This window comes from Ammospiza caudacuta, chromosome Z, assembly GCF_027887145.1.
Source record: "Ammospiza caudacuta isolate bAmmCau1 chromosome Z, bAmmCau1.pri, whole genome shotgun sequence".
Classification (NCBI taxonomy): domain Eukaryota; kingdom Metazoa; phylum Chordata; class Aves; order Passeriformes; family Passerellidae; genus Ammospiza; species Ammospiza caudacuta.
In genome coordinates, this window is record NC_080632.1 from 69,983,505 (window position 1) to 70,005,596 (window position 22,092).

General features: G+C 38.0%; 1 protein-coding gene across 1 annotated transcript; it reads left to right on the forward strand.

The window, feature by feature from the left end:
• The first annotated feature begins 1,368 nt into the window (after positions 1-1,368).
• Positions 1,369-21,843, forward strand: CARNMT1 (carnosine N-methyltransferase 1). Its single transcript, XM_058823556.1, has 8 exons — positions 1,369-1,700; positions 4,127-4,322; positions 5,265-5,428; positions 12,485-12,625; positions 16,545-16,723; positions 17,694-17,807; positions 18,705-18,808; positions 19,059-21,843. Exons 1-8 carry the CDS (start codon positions 1,369-1,371, stop codon positions 19,158-19,160), a joined length of 1,332 nt encoding a protein of 443 aa, XP_058679539.1. The 3' UTR covers positions 19,161-21,843.
• Positions 21,844-22,092: the final 249 nt, after the last annotated feature.

Genomic DNA, 22,092 nt, shown 5'->3' on the forward strand with positions numbered 1-22,092 from the left:
CTAGGAGACCCAGAAAACTTTACACCAGTCAACCCTCTAGTTACTCCTCCCCACATCAGACCCGAATTTGCCTTCGCCATCCTCTAATCCGTCCCAAACAAGCTAGGAGCCAAACTAGTCTCCTCAATCCTTGTCCGATTCCTCACTCCATTACTACACACGTCAAAACGGTTCAGCTGTTGGTTTTGTCACACACAAGGTGTTTCCTATTTTACAAACCACTTGGGAACAATGACTTTTCTGTCCATCAAGATGGGTATGTCTTTGGTTTCTCTCTGGCATTGCCACTGAACAGTGTCCAGTGTCCATTCACTGCCTGGTCAGTTACTGTTGTTACAAGAGAGCAGGAGCAGTGTGAGAGTAAAGTGAAAGTGTTTATTTTAGGAAGCTGATGCTCCTGCTTCCACAGAGAGAAAGTCAGTGTGCCAAAACCCTTTCCTATTCCTGCTGCTTTACTTGGACTATTAAATGACTGCCCCATCTTTAGACAGACAGAAGGAATGGTAGTGCTCTTTAGGCTTTTAAGACTGAGGGGATGGGCCCCTACAAATGAGGCAGTCTTGTATCAGCCACCTCTTCTCAAAGCACTGTGCAAAGGTGTATGGTGTGACCTGCTTGCTGCATGACATGGTGTCTACACCTGGTCAAACAGGTTTTGTCAGATTGAGGAGGATGTGCCCATCATCCAGGCCAAAGTCTGTTATGTGGGGAAATCTAGTATTTAGTGACTCATGCATAGTTAGACACTTCGCTTTTCCCTGCCCACAGCTGGTCCTTGCTCATCCTCCCAGGAAACATCATCCATCTTCAGCGTGGTGCAGAGTGGGAAGTAGTGCCTCTTGTCAGCACGGGGAGCTCGCTGCCCGGCTGCTGCCAGCGGGGCCCGATGTACACCTGACCCCAGCCGGGAGCGGCAGCCGGGCGGAGGGGCGGCGTTTGACTGCTGAGCCGGTACTTCTGTGCCCGGGTAGCCCCGAGGAGCTATGCATCCTCCCGGTACGCCCGAGGTGCCTCAGCATCACTGCCGCTCGCGGCCCACCCCGCCGTGCCGCTTCCGACACCGGGGCCGGGCACCGCGGCACAGACAGCGTCCCCTGTGATGCCAGGGGACGCCCTGCCTGGCAGCGGCTCCCGATCCCCGTGACACCGGCTCCCGAGCTCTGTGACACTGGCTCCGTAGCGGCTCCCGATCCCCGTCACACCGGCGTGTCAGCGCGGCTCCCCGCCTGCTGGATGCGCATGTGCATGCCCGCCCCGGCCCCGCCCCCCTCTCGAGATACCCTCTTGCGCGGGGCCGCCGGCGCGCGCCGGAAGGGAGGCGGTGCGCGTGCGCGCCGGGCGTGCCCGCGGGCGCAGGAGGCGCGGGGGATGTCGGCCACGTGCGCCGTGTCCCGGAAAGCGCCGCTGCCAAGGCCGCGTCCCCAGGGCGAGAGGGAGCCGCCCGCCAAGGTGATGCGCAGGGGGCTCCGGCGAGGCCGCGAGGAGGAGCGGGAGCAGCTGCCGTTGTCGGGAGAGAGCGCGAGCGGCATGGGCGCGGAGGCCGAGGCGGAGTGGGCGGCACCGCTGAGCGACGAGCGGCGGAGGCGGCCGCCTCTAGAGCCGAGGGCGCCGCCGACAGCGTCGGCCCGGGCGGTGGAGGAGGAGGAACGTGTGGAGCGGGAACATTTTCGGAGGATCATCAACGCTTTCCGCTATTACGGGTAATTGAGGCCTGCCCTCTGGGCGTGGGGCCCTGCCGGGTCCCTCGGCTCGCCGGGCGGCCGGCAGGGCTCGCAGCTGCCCCCGAGCGCGGCGCTCCTGGCGCGGCCGGCTGCCGGAGGGTGTGCGCTCCGTGCGCCGCGCTCTGCCGGGCCCGCCTCGGCAAAGGGCTTTGCACCGCTTCCTCTCGAGATAGCGCAGTGGCCTCGATACCTGTCAGTTAGAAAGCATAAAAGAAAGCTGAAGACATAAAAGATACACTAAGAAGAGTGTCTTGAGCTCTCTTAGGAGATAAAATGCTCTGAGGCGCTGTACAGCCTAGAAAACAGCCTAGAAAACAATAGTATCTCCTGCTGGCAAACACCTGCGGAATGGTGTTTCGATTATGGGTGGGAATTCTTTAAAGACATTTTACTTTGCAGAAGAGATAAGACCTATTATTAGGGATTATGGATGCCGTTTTTAATAGCAACTGTTGAGTCACAATTTGCTGGCTCCACAGAAATGAGCCAGCGGTGGTGGGGACACCTAGTTTTATAACTGAATCCGTTTTAGTAGACAAGGAAGCAAGTTACTCGCCTTGCAAGGTGGTGGAGCCTGCCTGGAAAAGTCCAGCAAGGAAGAGTGTTTGGTAAACCGTTTCCTGTTTCTAGGTTTGGGAAGCAGGTTTGTACTTCAGCTAAGGAAGCCCCATCATGCGGCTCATTGCTATGTGCTGGACCCTCTTTTGGCAGTGTAGCGCAGGAATAATATGTACATGGTGGTGAGGTTCTTGGTAGGAGTGGGTGATGCTTATATAATTTCTTCGGTTTGAGGTTTGTCCATGTAAGTTTCATTGTCTTCCAGGACAAGTGTTTGAGCAGGAGGTTAGTCTGAGTGACGCTTTGATGTCTCTTCCAAAGTGAATTCTCTAATTCAGCTTGGACGTATTGAAGACCTAGTTAGTTAAAAGTATCTAATACCGATTGCTACCAGTGCAATTCCGACCTATAATTTATTTATATTAGTGATATAATTGCACCCTCAGGCCTTAGAAGCTGGGAATATCCTTCTCAGCCTTCTGCTGATATGTGACTGTGGGTTGCTTTTGAATGCTAGTTTCCATAAAAACATAAGAAAAAGATGTGATTCAAATTTCCAGTATAGAATTTCAATGAAATTATCTCTGTCTTAAAGAAATAATTCTAAATTTTGGTGGAATGGCATATCTTGGTACTTAATAAATGGAGTTTTTCTTTCCTCGTGCAGATATTTCCAGTAAACTTGGAAACATCTGTTTGAATAAGACAGTAACACACTTTCAGATGAGCCCAGGTCTTGTTCTTGTCTTCTAGACATGAGATTACTTAATTATTTGTAGTTTTTGTGATTTCACTTACTTGTTCTGCTAGATGGTTGTCATTTAGCATAAAAGGGTGGAGAATAAGATGTTTTTGAGCTAAGCTGATGTGCTTTATGTAGAGCATCAGTTTATTTTTTTCTCTCTTTTTTTTTTTTTCTGTTTCTGGTCCTTGAATGTAATTTTATACCAGTGTAGCTATTGCACTGAACAAGCCCTTCTCAGTAACACGTGAATGAGATACTACCTGGTCAAATTTCCAGAATGAGGCTGTAACTAGAGCACCAGCAATTGCAGCTGTCTCTCATAATGGCTAGGTTTTTCAGCTTTGTGCTGCTGTATGCTGACGCAAGATTTGGGAAACTTCAGTATGACTTGACCAACTAAAATCACTTGGTGGTCAAAAGGGTCAGTATTTCTTATTGAATTATCTCTCTAGGGCCTTACTTCTATACTTCTCTCAGTTTAGACAGAAGTCAAATCTAGCAGAATCTCAGAAAAGTCACCATTTTTATGAAACTTTTATCCTGGGGAAGTGGAAAATTATTTTTAGCTTGCATCAGTCATGTGATCAGGTTCACAGTACTTAGGAGGAATATGCTGTTAAAAGAAGGTAGCTTAGTATCTTAGTGTGACTGCCAGAACTCTGGTATCGTCCAGCTGAGACTGTCACAGTTCTCCTGGAAGCAGTGGATTTTGAGGATCCCAATTCTCACTCCACATCTCGTTATTTCTGTAACCGAAGCTTACCACTGCATTCAAATTCATTCAATTTAAATTTGATTTGTGAAACACACTTGGAAGATGGTTGGTTGTTAAATTTTATGGATCCATGTGTTAAGGTGATCACCTGCTCTGGAAATGAGTGGCTGAGGATGAAAGAGTAAGGAGGAGAGGATAATCCTCTGAAACTGGAATGTGTTAAATAGAGTGGTAAGGTAGAACTAGAGCTTAAAACAAAAAAAAAATTCTGGAAAACTTTCACTTTCTGTGTATAAAAAAAAGAATAATTCTAATTGCAGTAGTTTAGAGTGAACTGTTTACATGTCTGTATATTGCTTCTAAATATTTAAAACTTTTGCTTTTTAGAACGAATATGCATGAACGAGTGAACAGAACAGAGAGGCAGTTTAAGTCTCTCCCAGCTAACCAACAGAGTCTTCTTCCTCAATTTCTCCCTCACCTTGACAAGATCCGGAAGTGCATTGATCATAATCAAGAAATACTACAAACCATTGTGAATGACTGTGTTCATATGTTTGAAAATAAGGAATATGGAGAAGATGTATGTTAAAATGGACTTTTTTCTTGCTGCAAAATTAGTTGCTTTGGGATTGCTTGTATGCTTTGGGGTTTTCTACATTTGTTACTAATACCTCAAAACTACAGCTTTCTTTTCTTTTGCCTTTTTTATTGATTCTTGTTTGCTCACACTTTTCTCACTCTGTCTTTCACATTTTGCAGAGCTGATGCTTAATGAAGCTGTTTGTTGTTAGTTCTGTTAGTTACACTTATGAAAACTGTGTTAGTTACACTTATGAATCTGGCAAATCACTGTTTTTACTCCAGAGTTCTAGCTTTACCCTGATTACATTTTAAAGTTATTTTTTCTGTTAACTATATAGAATATAAGTAATATTGTCTGTCTTTATATAGATTCTTATATATCTTATATCTTCAGATGATGCATAATTATAAATTGGTTGCAATTCTAGATTGTAAGTATTTTAATGTTATTTGTATGCACTTTTTTACTACTTGACCTACTTTCTATCAAAAAAAATTACCCCAAGACTTTAAGGACTGACAGATAGAAACTGAAATCCTCCTTTTATACAGGCAAGATACAGTAATGGGCAGCTCCAATGTAAACTTCTCAGCTTCGCCTTACAGTATCTAAAGGGATCCTTTTTTCAGGGTATGCAGTTCAGCCTCTGCACTGGCTAAGCCCTGATCCTTTTCTGAATAGGGACTACCAATCGTGCTTTGCTGTGTATTGTTTGTCTGGTATGGAAACTGGACTTTTGAATGCCAAAGAGAGGCCAGATATTAAGGTGGATTTAGGCCCAGGTCTCAGGAGTGACAGGGAAGTGCTTTGTCAGCTGGTACTTACAGCAGTTCTTGCAGCATGGCCTTCTTTTTCTTCATAATTTGCTTTCCCCCCTGCAAGACTCAAGATACTTGGTATATTTTCCACTGACATTTTTTTTCTCTCCACTTTATTCAGGGAAGTGGGAAGATTACACCAGCTTCAACGTTTGACATGGATAAATTAAAGTCCACATTGAAGCAATTTGTGAGAGACTGGAGTGAAGAGGGAAAGTCAGAGCGGGATTCTTGCTACCAGCCAATTATTAGTGAAATTATAAAGAACTTTCCAAAAGAAAGATGGTAATAGTGTCTTAAAGCTTATATTTATGTGGACTTACACTGTTGCACAAATCTAAAACAGTTTATGGAGTAATGAAAAGCTTTGTTTCAAAAGTAGAGAATTTTTTATGAACTCAAAAATGAACTTTCTTTATTTTTCAATCAAGAAAGTTTTTTTATTTCTAATACAAGATGTTGGAAAAGAGTGTAATCGTAAACTTCACAAAGTAATACCAGGTAAACCAGTAATAATTTTTTGTTGTTGTTCTGCAGCTAGGTGTAACAACATATGTAAATCTTTCAAGTAAGAGTCTTCAGTAAGTTAGCTCAGTTGTGCTTAGTGAGGGAAGGTTTGCAGGTTAGCACATTCTCACAGTGTGTCTGCTGCAAATGAGAGGAAGGACTCTGACAGCAGGAAGTAAGACTTTTGCTCTTCATAGTGGAAAGAAGGAGGAAGACTTAACCTTTAGTGCAGTTGCACTTAATTGCAAGAATTTACTTTGAAAAGAGTAAATTCTAGCCTTAGTTTCAGACAGTTGTTCTAAGACAATTCTTAAAGCTTAGTTGCACATGTGAGGGTCATTTTGTAAGTATTAGCTTGTTAGCAGTGCCAAAATAGTCACTGATGCAGGGGTTTTAGGTCATTTAAGTGGAAGCATATTAGTAAAGCCTCAAAAGGTTATAGTGTTGTAAGAATTCCATGTTTATTGGTTCTGTCCATTTATCAACCCAGTCATCTTAAAGTGCATTTTAGTTTGAACTTAGTAGTCTTTTACAGTGGGAAAATTTGAGAATTTTTATTCATAAGTGTAACAGACCACTACATAAATTTGATATAACAGGTCATTATTGTGTTTTTTCTCTCTCAGCAATTATTAATAATGCTCTTGTGTGAATTTAAAAAGTTTCTTCCACTGGCCATTGTTTAGTTTCATTGGTAAAGACAGTTTGTGGTGGGAGAACGTGGGACGTAGATGGTTCCTGTTTTGCCTTGAACTGACTTACCTAAAGATACATACACCTTTTAGAATGTTTCATCTGCAAGTGAATTTTCTGCAATTTTTCTAGTGCTAATGGTGCCCTACATAAGATAAAAAAAAGAATTAAATACTGCAGGTATACTTCTGACATGTAGATGTGTAGGAAAACTCATGGTTATTTTTCCAAGAGATCATTCTAATCTCCAAAGTAGCAATGCAACTTTTTCTCTTGTCTGCTATCTGTTAATGTATTTCGGTTGTGGCAGAGGTAGCTTATGTCAAATCTTAAGAGATTCATGACTGAAGCTGGAAAATCTTGACTTTTACGTTTGTCATCAATGAATTCTATTTCAAAACCTTCACTGATATTAGGAAGCAACATGTGGTAACAGATGGGGTGAGTCTGAAGTTGACAGCTTTGTGCTTCTTTACAGGGCATTGCTCCCTATTGTGGTAGCTCTGAAGTACCATTTGAGTTTTATTTTGTCTCTGCTGAAATCTCAGTACATCACTGTACAGATCAAAGATCTCTACTACAAGTTTGAGTTTGTCGAACAGCATTTTTTAATTTCTAAAATGTGTATTACTTAAGTTATCATTGTGGAGCTGTTGTAGCACTTAGGTAAAACCCTTTCTCAGTTCACATATTGTTAGCTACTATGTTAGCTCACTCATTTTTCCTGGTGATGGAAGGCTCTCGTGGTTAGGTGTACTTTTTGAGGTAACAAGCAGAGTCATGTACTACCAAGCTTAACTGGCAGTTCCTTTTCATCCTTGTGCAAGAAATAACTTCCCTGGCGGGGTAGCTAGCTGGTAAGTCTGTTTTTTTATACAAATTTTATACAAACTCTTCACTCTCCAGTGACAGCACCTTAGGGAATGGCATGCAGCTGAGTCACGGGAGGTTTAGGTTAAATATCAGGAAAAAATTCTTCACCCAGAGGGTGGTTGAACACTGGAACAGGCTCTTCAGGGAGGTGGTTACAGCACTGTCCTGTCTGAGTTCTGGAAGTGTTTGGATAATATTTTTAGGCACATGGTATGACTCTTGGGAGTGTCCTGCATAGGGCCAGGATTTGGACTGTCTTACCCTGACAGATCTGTTCTAGCTCGGCATAGTCTGTGGTTCAGTGATCTTGGAGTGGTCAAGTTCTTGGATTTTGAAGAGATTGATGGGGCCTGAACTGCACACAGTGAGTTACTCTGTCTGTTGTTTATAGTGGGAGAGGACTGACCACGGACTCTCCCACTATAAACAACAGATAATGTGTGAAAGAAAGCAGCCTGTAAGTGAACCTCAGAATGCAGCTTTGTATTGCTTTAGAGTTTCCTTTTGTAGCACAGAGCACTAAAGTTTCCTGAAAGAATGAAATGAAAGTGCAAGAGAAAAACTGTACTGAGTGAAAAAAACCCACTTTTTTCTAAATGTACTTTGTGTTGAAAATGATAAATAATTTTAAACTGTCAGTGCTAGTCACCTTTTACTTTATAAAAGGAATTGCAGTACTCGTCAAATTTGTAATACTCAATGGAATGAACTGTTTCTAGTTAACATAATTTGTTGATCTTATTAATTCCATGCATTGGAATAATGTGAAGATGGAGTTTAAATTTTTGAAACTACTGGAGTATGTTTCACTCCGTGCTTCCACACCTTATAGCATTGCAGTTTGCAAAGTTGACGTGTATGGGTTCAGTTGGTATGTAAATAGCAGGAAAAGCAGGGAAGTGTTGTATATGCTTGCTCTTTGGGAGGTAGAAGTAGTGCAAGCAATGGTTGAAAGCAGCTGTAAAGCAGAATAGTTATTTAGTAGGTGCTGCTTATCATGTGGTATCATGTGTTTCAGTCTAGTCTTCTGATAGGCTGTCATCTAAAGGTAAATTAAATGGCAAAAGCTGTTCCTGCCTCTTTCTGCTTAGCACCTTAACACAGAATCTGTAAGCAGAGTCAACAAAGCAGTTTTAAGTAAATCCCATGAGATCAGGTCTTCCTGAACAACTATAGATTTCTTGCATTCTTCATGTTGAAATATATGTTTCAGCTCGTAGGAGCTCTGGACTATTTAAGTTTCTTGGATTAGAATGAACGTACTTGCTTTAGGAGAAAACAGATACATTTTTTATTTCTTTATCTGTGTATTTTTTGAAGCATTTTTTAGGGGAGTATTAAGTTGAAAATCTAAATAAGCGTACTCATAAATTTTTTTTGTTTCCCTTTTTATCATCTTGGTTTCCTTTCACTTCTGGTGTTGCTCTTCCTGCTTAGGTGAAACAATGTAAAGATTATCAGCTTCTTATCCAAAAGAAATCTATGAAATAATTAACTTTTTTGCTAATTCCATGGCCAAAACCAAAGTACTTAGGTATTTTTTCCAGTTTTCTCATAAACTAGGCCTCTACAGTGAACTATAACTTGAAATTCATCTGTGTCATGCTGTCCAGCTATCAAATATATTTGCCAAGATGCTGACAGAGCAGCCCAAAAAAATTGTCAGAGCTTAGTTTCCTTTTGCTATGAAAAACAACTTATTAATCCTGAGCCTGAGCTTGACTATACTTCTTGAATGTGCTCCGTCACATTTATAGTGGAGTTGAAATTTCTGCTTTATTTAAATTTTATTTGACTTTATATGAAATACATTTGTCCTTGCAGGTCTTTGTACTTAGCCTAAACTTTGCTTTACACATTGGATTTAAGAGCAAATAGATTGTCAGTGTTACTGCATCACTCAGTGCTTTGCAGGTCTTTAAATGAAAGTATATAAAACTCAGCTGCCCAGTTCAGAGAATTGCTCTTCAAATGATTTTGCTGTTTAGCACTTGTCTTTAAAAACAAAATCATCGACAATATGGTTGAAGTAAAATAACAAAATATGGAATACTGAGAATTGGATCTGTTTATTTAAATTTACAGACCTTATAAACACTAGGAAAGGAGTCCCACAGTATGTTCCTATGCTGGTATTTCCACTGATCAGAAGCCCATCTCAGTGTGAGATATGTATTTATTACTTCATTTGATAAATTGAACTGCTCTTTCTAGTTTATGGAAATGAGGAGGAGGAGTGTGTTTGTTCAGACACCTTTGTTTTTTTTTTTTTTTTGCTAAGCATGTTTACCCCTTCAGCACCATTACTTTTTTTTTTACAACACAATACACATGAAATAAGCCTCCATTTTTATAGTGCTTGATTTCCCTCTTTTAAAAAGGACACCTTTAAAAAAGTTTAAATCTTCATTAATATCAATAGTCTTCTAAAAGCTGAAAATATATCACACTGAAACATGTAGTGTGAAAAGGGCACGAAAGATTTGTTTCTGATATTTCTCCATTGTTTTTTTAAAGAGGCTTCTGCAGTTTCAGTAGTTGAGCTGAATAGTGGTGTGCAGCCCTCTCTGCTGCTTGGCCAGCACCTTTCCCCGCACCTGTCAGATTAATAGGCTGGTGCTGCTTCCCTGTTGGCCCGCAGGTATTCAGTGTGTACTTGTTGGATGCTCATTTATGTTCCTAACCGCTGCTAGATGCGTGGCACGGAAATCCTTTCCTTGCTGGCTGGTTGGAGGGTAGTTTTCCTTGTGGATAATTTTGGGTTATTATGTTACCACAGTTGTTGGGGGTTTTTTAGTTAACTTTGTAACTGCTGTAATCATGTAACGACCAGAGAAAGGTCTCTTTTCTAGCCTCTTAAAGGACTATAGCCATTAAAAAAGCAGTTTCTGTGCAGTTAGAGATTTTTAGCTATTATAAGGAATCAGAATTAAACGTAATTAATTAACAGTTTGTCGCAAACAGTTCAAGTCTTGAAAAAAGTGTTAGACAATTTTTTTCTAATGAGGGGACACTATCAACAGTAAGTTAGCCACATACATAATTTCTCAGTCTCTAAATTCAGAAATAGGCTCTCAGAAAGTGTGAATGTTAGTGGACTGAGATTTACGTATATTGTATTTTATTAGATGAGCTCTTTGCTGAAATGAAGTTGGTGGCAGGAGCATTCTCCAGTAACTGATAGAAATTAAACTCTGGAAATTTGTTAGCAATTTAATCCCTTAATAAAGGTGCAAATGAAGGTGCAGTTAAGTCTGCACTCGAAAAAGAGAATAGAAAACTATTTTCTAAGAGAGAATGGAACATTTGTTTAAAAGTACAAAAACTTTATATTGTTTGTATATTGTGAATGAAAGGATAAAGACAACTACAGGCAATTTAAAAGCAACTCACTTGACTGATAAAGATTTTTTCTTTTTTCAGAGTGCATAAAGGTGCAGATTTCCAAATGTGAATGTACCTAAATATCAGTTAGCTACCAGGTTGCTTTAAGAAAAGACTTCTAATCAATGTTTTGTAATCGTGAAAGTAGTTTATGGCTTATCATCCCATTTATCACAGAAGTGTCCACATGGGGATGCTAAAATCTGTGTAGAGCTAGTCTAAGCATTTCATAAAGTGAAATTGTAAGGAAATGGAGAAGTAGATTAAGTTAGAAAATCCATTTGGAATAATGGTGTACCATTATGAATAAGAAAAGCTGTAAGGTAGATGCTTTTCTGGCTTCTACCAGAACGCACATTTTCTTTTTCCTTCTTGTGGTTCCCTATTTTCAAAAATTTCATATTGAGCCTGTTGTTTTCTCCTGAAGTATTTTTTTTTTTCAGTAGGACTTTGTGCTAGCTTCTGGTTTCCCCTGTAGAAGAGAGGTAATGAGAATCCTTGCTTCACAGGAGTGCTCTTAAGTAATAACCAAGTCTTGATTTCCAGCTTCTTGATAAGTCAGAAAAAGAGCCTGAATGTATAATGGAATGGAAATGAATGGGATGTTTTTCCATTTCAGAAGCTTCACTAATTAGATGATGAAATCAAAACTCAGAAGGCACTGTTAAAACTGCTTTGTTAGATTGTGTGGCCTTTAGAAAAGAGTAATACTTCTGGTTTTGGGTAATAGTGTTTAGAAATGTACAGCTTTTAGGATTTATATAACTCCTTTAATCACCTTCATGCTTGTGCAGCATCCTTACTCTTCTGAACCCTTCTTGGCATTCTGAATTTTGAAGTAGTCAAAGGCTTTGTGTTTTGGTGCCTTTTATCCTTTGGAACTGCTGGTTCTGGCCTCCTTCGTGTACTTGCTTATACATTGGTAGATGTTATTTTTTTGTCTCTGAAGGTTATATGCAAAACAGTGTCAGAAGGTATATGAATATTCATACGTCGGTGTATGAAATTGTGAACTCTTGAAGTCGTGTGTATGACTGGAGACTGAAAAATTATTTCCGTTAAGATTAAGTATTTTCAGTTTTGCATGCGAGTGGTTTCTGTTTTGTGAGTGAAGGTTTGACTGCGTTGTGGTGGAGGTGTGACAGAATATGTACTTATTTCCTTCTCTGCCTCCAAGAGAAGCAACTCCTTTTTGAGATTCTTAGTTCTGTTTGTTAGTTGCTCTTAAGTATTTCAATGAAAACACTGCTGGATGTTTTCTGGTTGTCTTCAACTTGATGCCTATTTATGGGTAAGTGGTTAGAGAGCTGCAATGTACTTTGATTTAGGAAATATGTCACTTACAGTACTTTAGGAAAACCAGTGAGCAGCATATGCAGAACTCACCATTGCTGGAACAGTCACTACTTTAAGGTTTTTACATTCTGAATGGTTCATCAGATTTTATGTTTTTATTTCTTATGTCAAAATACTTGGGATTTTTTTTTTATTACAAGGTAACAAAAATATGTCTAGAATGCTTTCTGATTATCAGTGGGGCTTAAAGAAAAATACATTGTGCTAAGTGATGATATTCTTCAGTTCACTTGAGAAATTCTTGGCTGGGTAACTGTAGAACTTTTAAGGAAAACAAATTGTGTACAGCATTTATGCTCTGTTCTGAATGAGGGTTGTATATGTTCTTGTGAGTAATTTCTGTAAATTATTTTGACTGTACAATTAACCAATCTGATCAGAGCAGGCTCGGTTTCATTTAAAAGTGAGTCATACAGGAAGCATAATACATTATCTAAGTGCATGGTGGGAAAAATGTTTGGCTGGACCTTTAAGTTGTGTTAAAGGGTTTCAGATAAAGACTTAACTGTTATTTTTGTTCTGTTGCAGGGATTTCTCCAAAGTTAATATCCTGGTACCTGGTGCTGGGCTAGGTAGATTGGCGTGGGAAATAGCTATGCTCGGTTATGCTTGCCAAGGAAATGAATGGAGCCTCTTTATGCTCTTTTCTTCTAACTTTGTACTCAACAGGTATATAGCTTATGTTTTACTTGCTGAATAAAACCTAGAGAGGCAAAATTATAAATGAGAGAAATCTGAATATATATGTCTCAAAATAATAGATTTATAAGTTGTACTACAAGGCACACATACTCACTTTTTAGAATGCTTTAAGGAAAAAAGTCTTAGGGATAAATGGGGAAGGAAGTATTGTATCTGAGTCATTAAAATTACAGGAAGCATAGCTTTCAAGTTGTGAGATTTAAAATCTAAATTGTACAACAGATTTTCTGCAAAATTTTGATTAGGTTTTATGATTTATTTCACATCTGTTTCTGTGAAATGGACACCTATCTTACTATTACTGAATATGGGCTAGTAAATATGTCCATGTTATGTAGTGGTGTGATTATAAACAGAGGATACCTATTTTAAAAAAAAAAGCATCACCTTCCGTACTAAAATTTTAGGCACTGTTTTGACAAGAAAAAGAATAATTGAAGCATGCTGAGCAAGATGTTAAGAGTTAATAGTTCCACAGTTATGCTCAGATAATAAATTTAAATGTAGTAAATTTCATGTTACAGGTTTTAATTAAAGTGACATTTCTGTATTTGGTATTCTGCGACTTGCATTGGAGTTACTGTTTTCTAAATGACTTTGTTAGGGAAGAAAAAAGGTAGCACATGCAGCTGTTCCCTTAAGAAACAGAGTGGCAAAGCTATAGGTGGGCAAGTATTGAAAGAGTTCTGGAGGGTGTTTGGGGTGGGGGGGAGGAGGGGGGCAATTAGTCCAAGTTCACAAAGACAGAATTTGACACTTCATTCATCAGGTCTGAAATTATGCACCTTTGCTGAAAATACCTAAACTATTGGCTTTTTTTCCGTATTACCATATTGTTTTGGAGACTGTTTTATAGACTGATTATCCACAGTGCAGTGTGATGCTCTTGCATCTCACACAGCTTACTGTTCAAAAACAAGGGGAAAACACTGCATGGTGTCTGCTGAGTATCTGCGTATAGCAGTAGTGCTTTGTGTGATGATAATAAATGTTTACTGGAGGTTCGTTTGTTCTTTTTTTCTTGCATTATTCTCAAGTGACTCATTTGGTGGTGTAATTGTATATTACAATTGATGTGACTGATGCCTTTTAGCTACTAAAAGAAAATCATTATTCCTCTCATGCTTTGGAATTTCAAAGCAGCATAAAAGCTTTAATTTCCTGTCTTTTGGAGCACTGGTCAGCTGTCGCAGAGGTTAGTTGACTTCAGCCCTACCCTCTGATGACATGCTTCTGTGAATAAAGAGTCTTTGCCTATATGTGAAATTATCCTAAAGAATCATGCTTCACTAACGGTAGTAATTTTAGCATATAATGCTGAAATAATTATATTTAGCATATAATGCTAAATAGTGTTTCCTATGTAGGAATGTAGTGTTTATGCAGAATATTTAGCGAAGAGGTGTATATACATTAAATTTGCTAATAATATGAGATTTTGGACAGGAAAATTGAGTGTTGTGCAACTGCTGTAGTCTTTATCTTAGCAGTTACATTGTTAGCATGGAAGAGAATACTGCTAGCATGACTGAGCAGCAGTCAATTTAGTTGAAGTCCAAGCATCCCTTTCTGGCAGATGTAATTGTGGGCTTGATGTAACCTTCTGTTATGAAGGTTTTAGGGACTTGAAGATTCTTTCAATTAAGTCTGAAGTAGCTGTTCACGGTTAGCCTTCTGAAATGCACATTTGCTTTTCTGAAACTGGAAGTAACAGCAGTGATCCATATAAGCTGAAGATAGTATCTAAAGAAGAGTGGTCAGAAAAAAAAAAGAATTTGTCAGTGAGTTTTTAACTGTAGTCTCAATTTAATTTATACTTATTTTTAGTTTATAAAAGCATGAGGATTTTGCTCGTCTGTACTTAAGAGTTTTACAGCTTTACCTTCTTTTTCTGACAGTGCTTTATATTTAGGAAGACAAAGTACTGTTTTTAATGTCAAGCATTGCTACAGTAGGCTCCTAGATGTGGTACATTGGCTTAATACTTCTGTGTGCAAAGTGATATTTGCTGATTTTTACACATTTTGAAAAACCTTTCATATCTCTGAAATAGTGAACTTTTGTTACAGTGGATAAAGCTGCATGGTATGGTATGTAGAGTGTGTGTCACAGTGTAACTGTGGTCACTATATATATCTGAAATTATTTAGAGTTTGTTATTCTGTTGAGGAAACTCTACTTTGAGAATCAAGTGGCCCTAGTCTAGTTAACCTGCAGTGGTTCCAAGGCTGCTTCAGTCATTGTATGGGACATTTAGCTTTCCCTTGTGTGCTTAAGGTTCTTACATGGTGTGTTTTTCTTCTTTACTTTTTGGAAAGAATATAATTTTAGAATAATCTTGACACTTGGAGGAGACTACTAGTTGTGTTTGTTGCTTGTCTATTAATGCCTTAGGATGAAAACAGTTACATTTTTATGTGTATACCAGTGGTGAGTAGTGAGATTTGACCTACCCATTTTTTTCAAAAACTGTCTTTTAAGCTGAATGTTGAACAGTGAATACCCCACCCCTATGGAAAATAATGAAGTGTGTCACACTTAAATATGTTGCTTATAATAGAATGTGTATTACACATCTTTTGTTGTAATAATGGAGTTGCCAAGGACTGGAGTACTTGGTTTCGAAGTAAAAATTGTTGAAATTGGAAATGGAAGTTTTCAAACTTGTACATGAAAGAAATTGCCTTTTTCTATTAAATTGGAACCGTTTCAAAGTCTATGTGATCAATGAACTCCTTTCTAATCTTTTCTTTTAATTGCTATTGTAGTGGTTAGGGGGCTTTTTTGTTGTTTCATTTTGGGTTTGCTTTCTTTAACCAATTACATATGTCTGGTATTTATTTATACATGAAGAAAGTCGATGAACCCTATATACTGCTGCTCAAGTTTTAGTTTTTAACTGATAAAATGAAACAGAAATATGAAATGGAGAAGGTAAAAAATATTTCAAACACTGTATCACAAATATATTCTAATCACCACCCAAAATAGTGCACTTTCTATAACCCAGTAGATTGCTTGCAGTTTATGAAATGCTTGATGATATGTATTTTGTGGGACAGATGTGTCCTCTGTTGTCCTTGAAAGAAGATGTTTTTTTCATCTTTTAATTACAAACTAATTTACAGGATGGTGGGAAAAGCTTCTTGTTAAACTTAAATGCTGTGTTTTATAACTTTTTAAAATACAAATTGTTAGTCATGTCAATCCCGAAACTCTGTTTTTACAAAGACATCTTGAGTTATCATGATTGCAAAGATCCAGGTGTTACAAACTTAAAATGACCATTATTGTGCTAATGCAAAATGCTGCTTGTTTATTTTTTTAATTCTTAAAGCATCGTTTCAGTCAGCATCTGAAAAGTGCTTTTGTTTAGCAGTGCTTCAAAACTTCCTATAATTATGGTTCAGAAAAGTCCAGAATGATAACAAGCATTTCAAAAAAAATCATGGAGCTATTTTTACTTTTTGTTTGTTTGTTTGCTGGTTTTGGTTTTTTGGTTGATTTTTTCTTTTTTTTTAATAGGAAGAGAGATGATCCAGCAAGTCTCAGCTTTGTGGAATATAGCAGATTGCAAACTTCAATAATCTTACAAAATAAGCATATGTGTTTTGTTCTCAGCAGAGAAATAAGTTGGATAAAATGACAAGAAGTCATAAAAGAAAATTCTAAAAGTGGAAAAGGCAGTTCCTTTGTAGTAGTGATTTTGTCAGATTAAAATTAGATTTTTTGATCACTTCGTTATCATGGGTGATCTAAAGTGTTGTGAACCAGATTAAATTTTCTGGGAAATATGGAGCTGTTACAAGAACTTTGACTCTTATATTTCTAGATTCTAGATAAACAATTAGTTGAAACAAATTTTGCTGGTTTTCATATTTTGCAGATGCTCTCAAATTAATTCATGTAAGCTTTATCCCTGGATTCATCAATTTAGCAATAACAGAAGATCTGCTGATCAGATACGACCAATTTATTTCCCAGATGTTGATCCTCACAGTCTTCCTTCTGGTTCAAACTTCTCTATGACAGCAGGGGATTTTCAGGAAATTTATTCTGAGTGCAGTGAGTAAATGCAAACTTCTAGGCTATCCATGTAACTGTACAGACTGCCAGAGTATTTGGGACAGGTTATGAAGAGAATCAAAGTGTGTCTACCAGTATTAAGTATAAAGAACTAGCTGTAGCAAGATTCTCATACTCAGAATATTTCTCCAGCTGTATCAATAGATCTCTTTCTTACTCCAGATCAGCTTTCATTCCTACTTTTAGCAAATGTGGACACTTTCTTGTCTAACAGATCTTGCAGGAGCCTTCCCCACAGCTGCTTAATTTTCTGAAGATTCTGTCTTTAACAGTAGAACATCCAAGACTGGCATAAATTAAGACTTCTAATACTTTTTAGTCACAGGACTTAAAACTTCTGCTAATCCAAGAATACCTGTTTAGGGAAAACAGGGATTCTCATGCTTTAAAAGATAGGCTTCAAAAATCCTGCCTGTTGAATTGACTAGTTAAAAACAGCTGGGGAGATGTTCAGATACTGAGTAAAATGTTTCAAAGCTAAGTAACTTATGAAAGTACACTTTAGTGCAGATTTGTATTGTTCTAGATACTAACTAGGGAGGCCTGAAATGATTAGGGATTTTTGCAGTTGTATTTTTAACAGCTGTCATAATTAAATTTATAGGACAGGTGAGTAATAGCACACTTGGGGCTTCATTTGTGTATAATTTTACAGGATACAATATATAAATAATATATGAACAGTTTTGTTAAGTGCATAAGTAGTAAGTGTATGTAATATTGTAGTCTTTGTATGTGTACATATACACATGTGAATACAGGCCAAATAAACTCGAAGTTAACAGTTTTTAATGTAAACCAAAATACTTTGTTAACTTGCCTGTAAAACAGCTGCTATTAGTTGATAGTGATTCTGAGGGTATCAACAAATACCAGGGTTAAATTATTAACTTTTTCAAGATTAAAAGCATTGAAACTAATCTCTGTATACTTTGCTCTTTTCATGCAGATACGTGGGACTGCGTAGCAACTTGCTTTTTCATAGATACAGCACATAATGTTATTGACTATATTGATACTATATGGAAAATACTAAAGCCTGGAGGAATATGGATAAATGTAGGCAAGTGTGACCAGCTGCTCTTTTTGACTTATTTTTGATCATATACTTGAGAAGTCTGTGCAAATAATTGTGTCTATGAGCAAACTGTATAGCTAAAAAAATACAGGGCTTGGAAATGATCTCAGAAGTTATCAAAATATGGTCTGATGTTTGCTAGTTACAATCAAGTCAACACTGTGATTTTTAAATAGGCAAGTAAATCTTGCCAGTGGCATGTTTTACATTCATTCATCAAGTATTTGTTTTTTGACAAATGTTGTATTCTGTGGCAATCTTTGTTATTTTTCTAAGACGATGTAACTTTAAAATACATCCTTGCTTTTTTGTGGTTTTTTTCCAATGTCTATTTGGTACTCTGCCTTGAAGCAGAAGTTTTGGGAATGTGATGTGATTGGAGTCTTCCATGGTGAAAGAATGTTATACAAGACACAGGCATTAAACATTATGCACAGTAAAAACTGGTCAATTGGTTGCTCTCTCAACCAGTCCCAGCCAGTCAGAGTGCTAGCAGAGCTCCTAGGCAGATTTAAATATTCTTAGCTATGGAGACAGCAGTGATGCTTGACTGAAGGAATGGTAAGATACAGAAAACCAAATCTAGGAGGAAGTGTTGCAAATTGTTGAATAAGAACTAAAGTAATTAGTATTCATTATAGGAATCATACTCAAGTAACAGCAATATGTTTTTATCAGTATTTATAGAATCATAGAATGGTTTGGCTTGGAGGAGATCTTAAATATGATCTAGTTCCAACCCTTCATGGGCAGGGAACCTTCCATATTTTTGAGTATGTGAATCTGATAAAAGTGTTTGTTGCACTATCAGTGTGTACTTTTGACTTCTAACACATATTTTGTCTTTTTGGTAGCCATTTCTGTTGTATCTTTGTGCTTCAGGTCCTCTCCTCTACCATTTTGAAAACTTGGGAAATGAACTTTCCATAGAATTAAGCTATGAGGATATAAAGAATGTTATCCTGCAATATGGATTCCATATAGAGGTAAGAACATAGTGTGGTTTGCAGTAAGCAGTATTGTTATGAATCAAACTGCTTTGATTAAACCACCTGAATTTCATTCAATATAATGATATATATTAATGACTTCTAGGAGTATTATGTTTATTACAAATTACTTGCTTTTCTCATTTTACAAGAAGTGCATAGATAAGCCTTATAATCAAATAACAATATAGCATTCTCTTGTATAGTTCCTGTGCCGCTGTCTTGGAAACTGCTGCTTTCTTTTCAGGTGGAGAAAGAATCTGTACTGTCAACTTACACTGTGAATGAACTCTCCATGATGAAATACTACTATGAATGTGTGTTGTTTGTGGTGAGAAAACCAGAATAGTAGTGGTTTGAATAGGTTAATGAGAAAATAATGTTGGTTTGAAAGCTAGAAATGAGAATGAAATCGTCTGGTGATGTATGGACACAACCTCAAATCAGTGGTGCCTTCTTGTTCCTAAGAGGATATAGATAGTGTCTATTTTCTTAATATCTCTGTTGCTATTCAGACATTTACTGCGCCATGGATATTCATAATACACTTGTGAAAGATTAAATGTTCACATGCACTGTCTTTGTGCTTTGGAATGCATTAAACAAAAAAGCAAAAGTGTTTTCTTGAGAACAAAATGTAATGTTTGCCATAATAGGCTAATTCTCTGCAAATGCTGCCTCATTTTTCATAGATTTATAGTGCTTTTTTTCCTACTTGATGATATTAGGAATGCATGGAGGTGCTTACTGTACTAGCTGTATCACTTTTAGAGAAGTGTTTGTAAATGTATACTTAAATTATGAAGTCCAAAATTATTAGGAAGTGGTAAAAATATTCTTGAACAAATAAATTTGTTATCAGAACTGTTAGAGCATTTCCTGTGCAACTGAAGTAAAGGAGGATATCTACAAATTCTGATCTTTGGCTGTATCACTGTTAAAGGTTTAATCAAAAACCATAACTGATAGGAAATTAGAAATGCTATGTGAAAGCAGAATACTGAGTGAAGAAAACGCAGACTATCACAGAGAAGCAGTCTGTTAACCTCAGTTCAGGAAAACACTGGTCTTGATTGATCTTAATGTTGGAACTGAAATGCGCTAGATGCTTTGCTTTCTTGAAATAACACTGATTTTTGAGTCATCTTCTACTATTTAAGACGGAACTTTTAAAGTTGATAAACATAAGCTGAGTTATCCATGCCACATGTAGGTAGTACAACACAAAAATACCTGTTGGAGCAGTGAAGTTACATGTAAATATGTGCTATAACATAATTACTTCCACCTGAGCCAGGATATGGCAGGCCAAATGGTAGACAATTTCTTTGTAACTTCACTTTACCCCTGCGAATTCTTGGTTCCTCCTACTAATGTGTTTTTTTCCCTAACAGATGTGGCTTAGGCGAATATTTAGTCTACAAGTCATGATACTATACAAGAAGATGTCATGTCACATACAATCTCATGTCACTTTGAAGTTATGTAGGAAATGAGAAAAACCCTAATTAGAAGTCAGTAGTCTGAGATGAGGTGTCATGTTAGGCATTCTGTTTGCATAATATATTGATTACCTTAAGTGCCATTTGGATGCATTTTCAAAAATATGTTTAAAATATAAAACCATTATGATGAGGGCTGAATTTTTTTTCTGCTTTTGCTAAAAGGACACTGGTCAGTATGTTGTTTGTTTCTGATTATTTTTTGTCCTGTCTTTCATGGTGATGTCCTAATCATATCTCTTTAATAGATCTGTTACTGGCTTTTCAATTTTTCTAATCAAGGCCGGAAATTTGTGCCTTTATTCCTAAATTGAAAATCTGCAAGGAGGGAAAACAAACCTTTTTTTAAAAAATATTTTCAACGCTGCATAGGAGAGCACATGCTTGTGTATGTTTCAGTATTATTATGCTCCTGTCTGCTCAGAATCCTGATTGAGAACAGAGGCTTCTGCTCTACAGAAGCTTTTAAGTTTGGCTTAAACTACTCTTCTTTGAGCTCTCTTATTTCTAAAAGTGCATGAACTGTCGAAGTTCTACTCTGTTCCAAGGGAGATGTGTTAAAAGATTAAACACTGCTATTCAACAAAGAGTTAGAAAATAAAAGTCCTTGTGTGGCTAAAAGTAAAAAAACACATGTTTTAATTTCTACATTGTACCATTTAATTTTTGAGAAAATTTGTGATTCTTTGCTTTCATTATGCTTTCTTCTCTTAGGTAGAATATGATTAGTAATTTACTTGATTTTCAAGTTTCTTGAAATAAGACAGAGGTTAGCTGAATGTCAGTTAAGCTGATGCTGAGTACCATACCTGTCTGTAATACTACCCAGTTTTTGCCCCATACACTCTGTAACTTGAAATATGCTGTTCAGTTTTTAAAAAAAAAAAGCAGTGGAACTCTTATTTATGGTTGAGTGTCAATATCCTGTGTTCTGGTGTTTTTTTCCCATACCATTCCATGGTGTCACAGGTGCCATTTTTGTATGTTCTCCGAAAATATTTTTGCACGTGGTATAATACAGTGATATGCTTTTATTTCTGATCTAGAGAATGCAGGGGATTTTTCAAGAGCATTCTGCGTTTAAATTGCAACAGTCACATTAAGAGTTGGAAGCAAAATAATCTTGTGAATGAGCTGTTAGTAGCGTTTTATCTTCAGTCCCATTAAAGAGTTTTTAGAATTCGCCACTTGTACTGTAATGCACAGGGATAATTGTGTATTATAGAATTTGATCATTGTTTTATTTAGTTTTATATGCAGGGGGAAATGCTCAAGGTGTTCGTCAGCTAAGACTGTTTATTTTAGGTCACTCTTTAACTGTACATGGTAACAAGTGTAAAAATGCTGCATAATCCTCGGTGCAAAACTTCTCTATCTGGAATTTGATAAATGTAAAACGTCCTGTATATTTTTTAATGTGTTATATTCTAAAATTGTTGCAGAGATGGTAAGAATAGGAAGTTTCGTGTCTCTTGTGCACTTCCCATTGTTCAAAGTGCGTGTAATGGACTGGGTTTTTTGGATATTAAAGCTTGCTGTAAGGCTTGATGTCTCGCGTGTTTGGTTCCATCCTTCACTGCCGGATGAGGGCGCTCCCCCCACCCCCCTTCCCGGCGGGGTGAGGGTTGTGCTGTGAGGGCACTCCCCGGGCGCTCCCCGCTCCTCCCTTCCCGGTGGGGTGAGGGTTGGGCTGTGAGGGCGCTCCCCGGGCGCTCCCCGCTCCTCCCTTCCCGGCGGGGTGAGGGTTGTGCTGTGAGGGCACTCCCCGGGCGCTTCCCG

Bases quoted from the DNA above. Each gene is read 5' to 3' on its own strand.
- CARNMT1 (XM_058823556.1), top strand. From the start codon at position 1,369: ATGTCGGCCACGTGCGCCGTGTCCCGGAAAGCGCCGCTGCCAAGGCCG. The intron at 5,429-12,484 runs GTAATAGTGTCT...GTTCTGTTGCAG, and splicing joins AACTTTCCAAAAGAAAGATG to GGATTTCTCCAAAGTTAATA. The intron at 17,808-18,704 runs GCAAGTGTGACC...TTTGTGCTTCAG, and splicing joins AGGAATATGGATAAATGTAG to GTCCTCTCCTCTACCATTTT.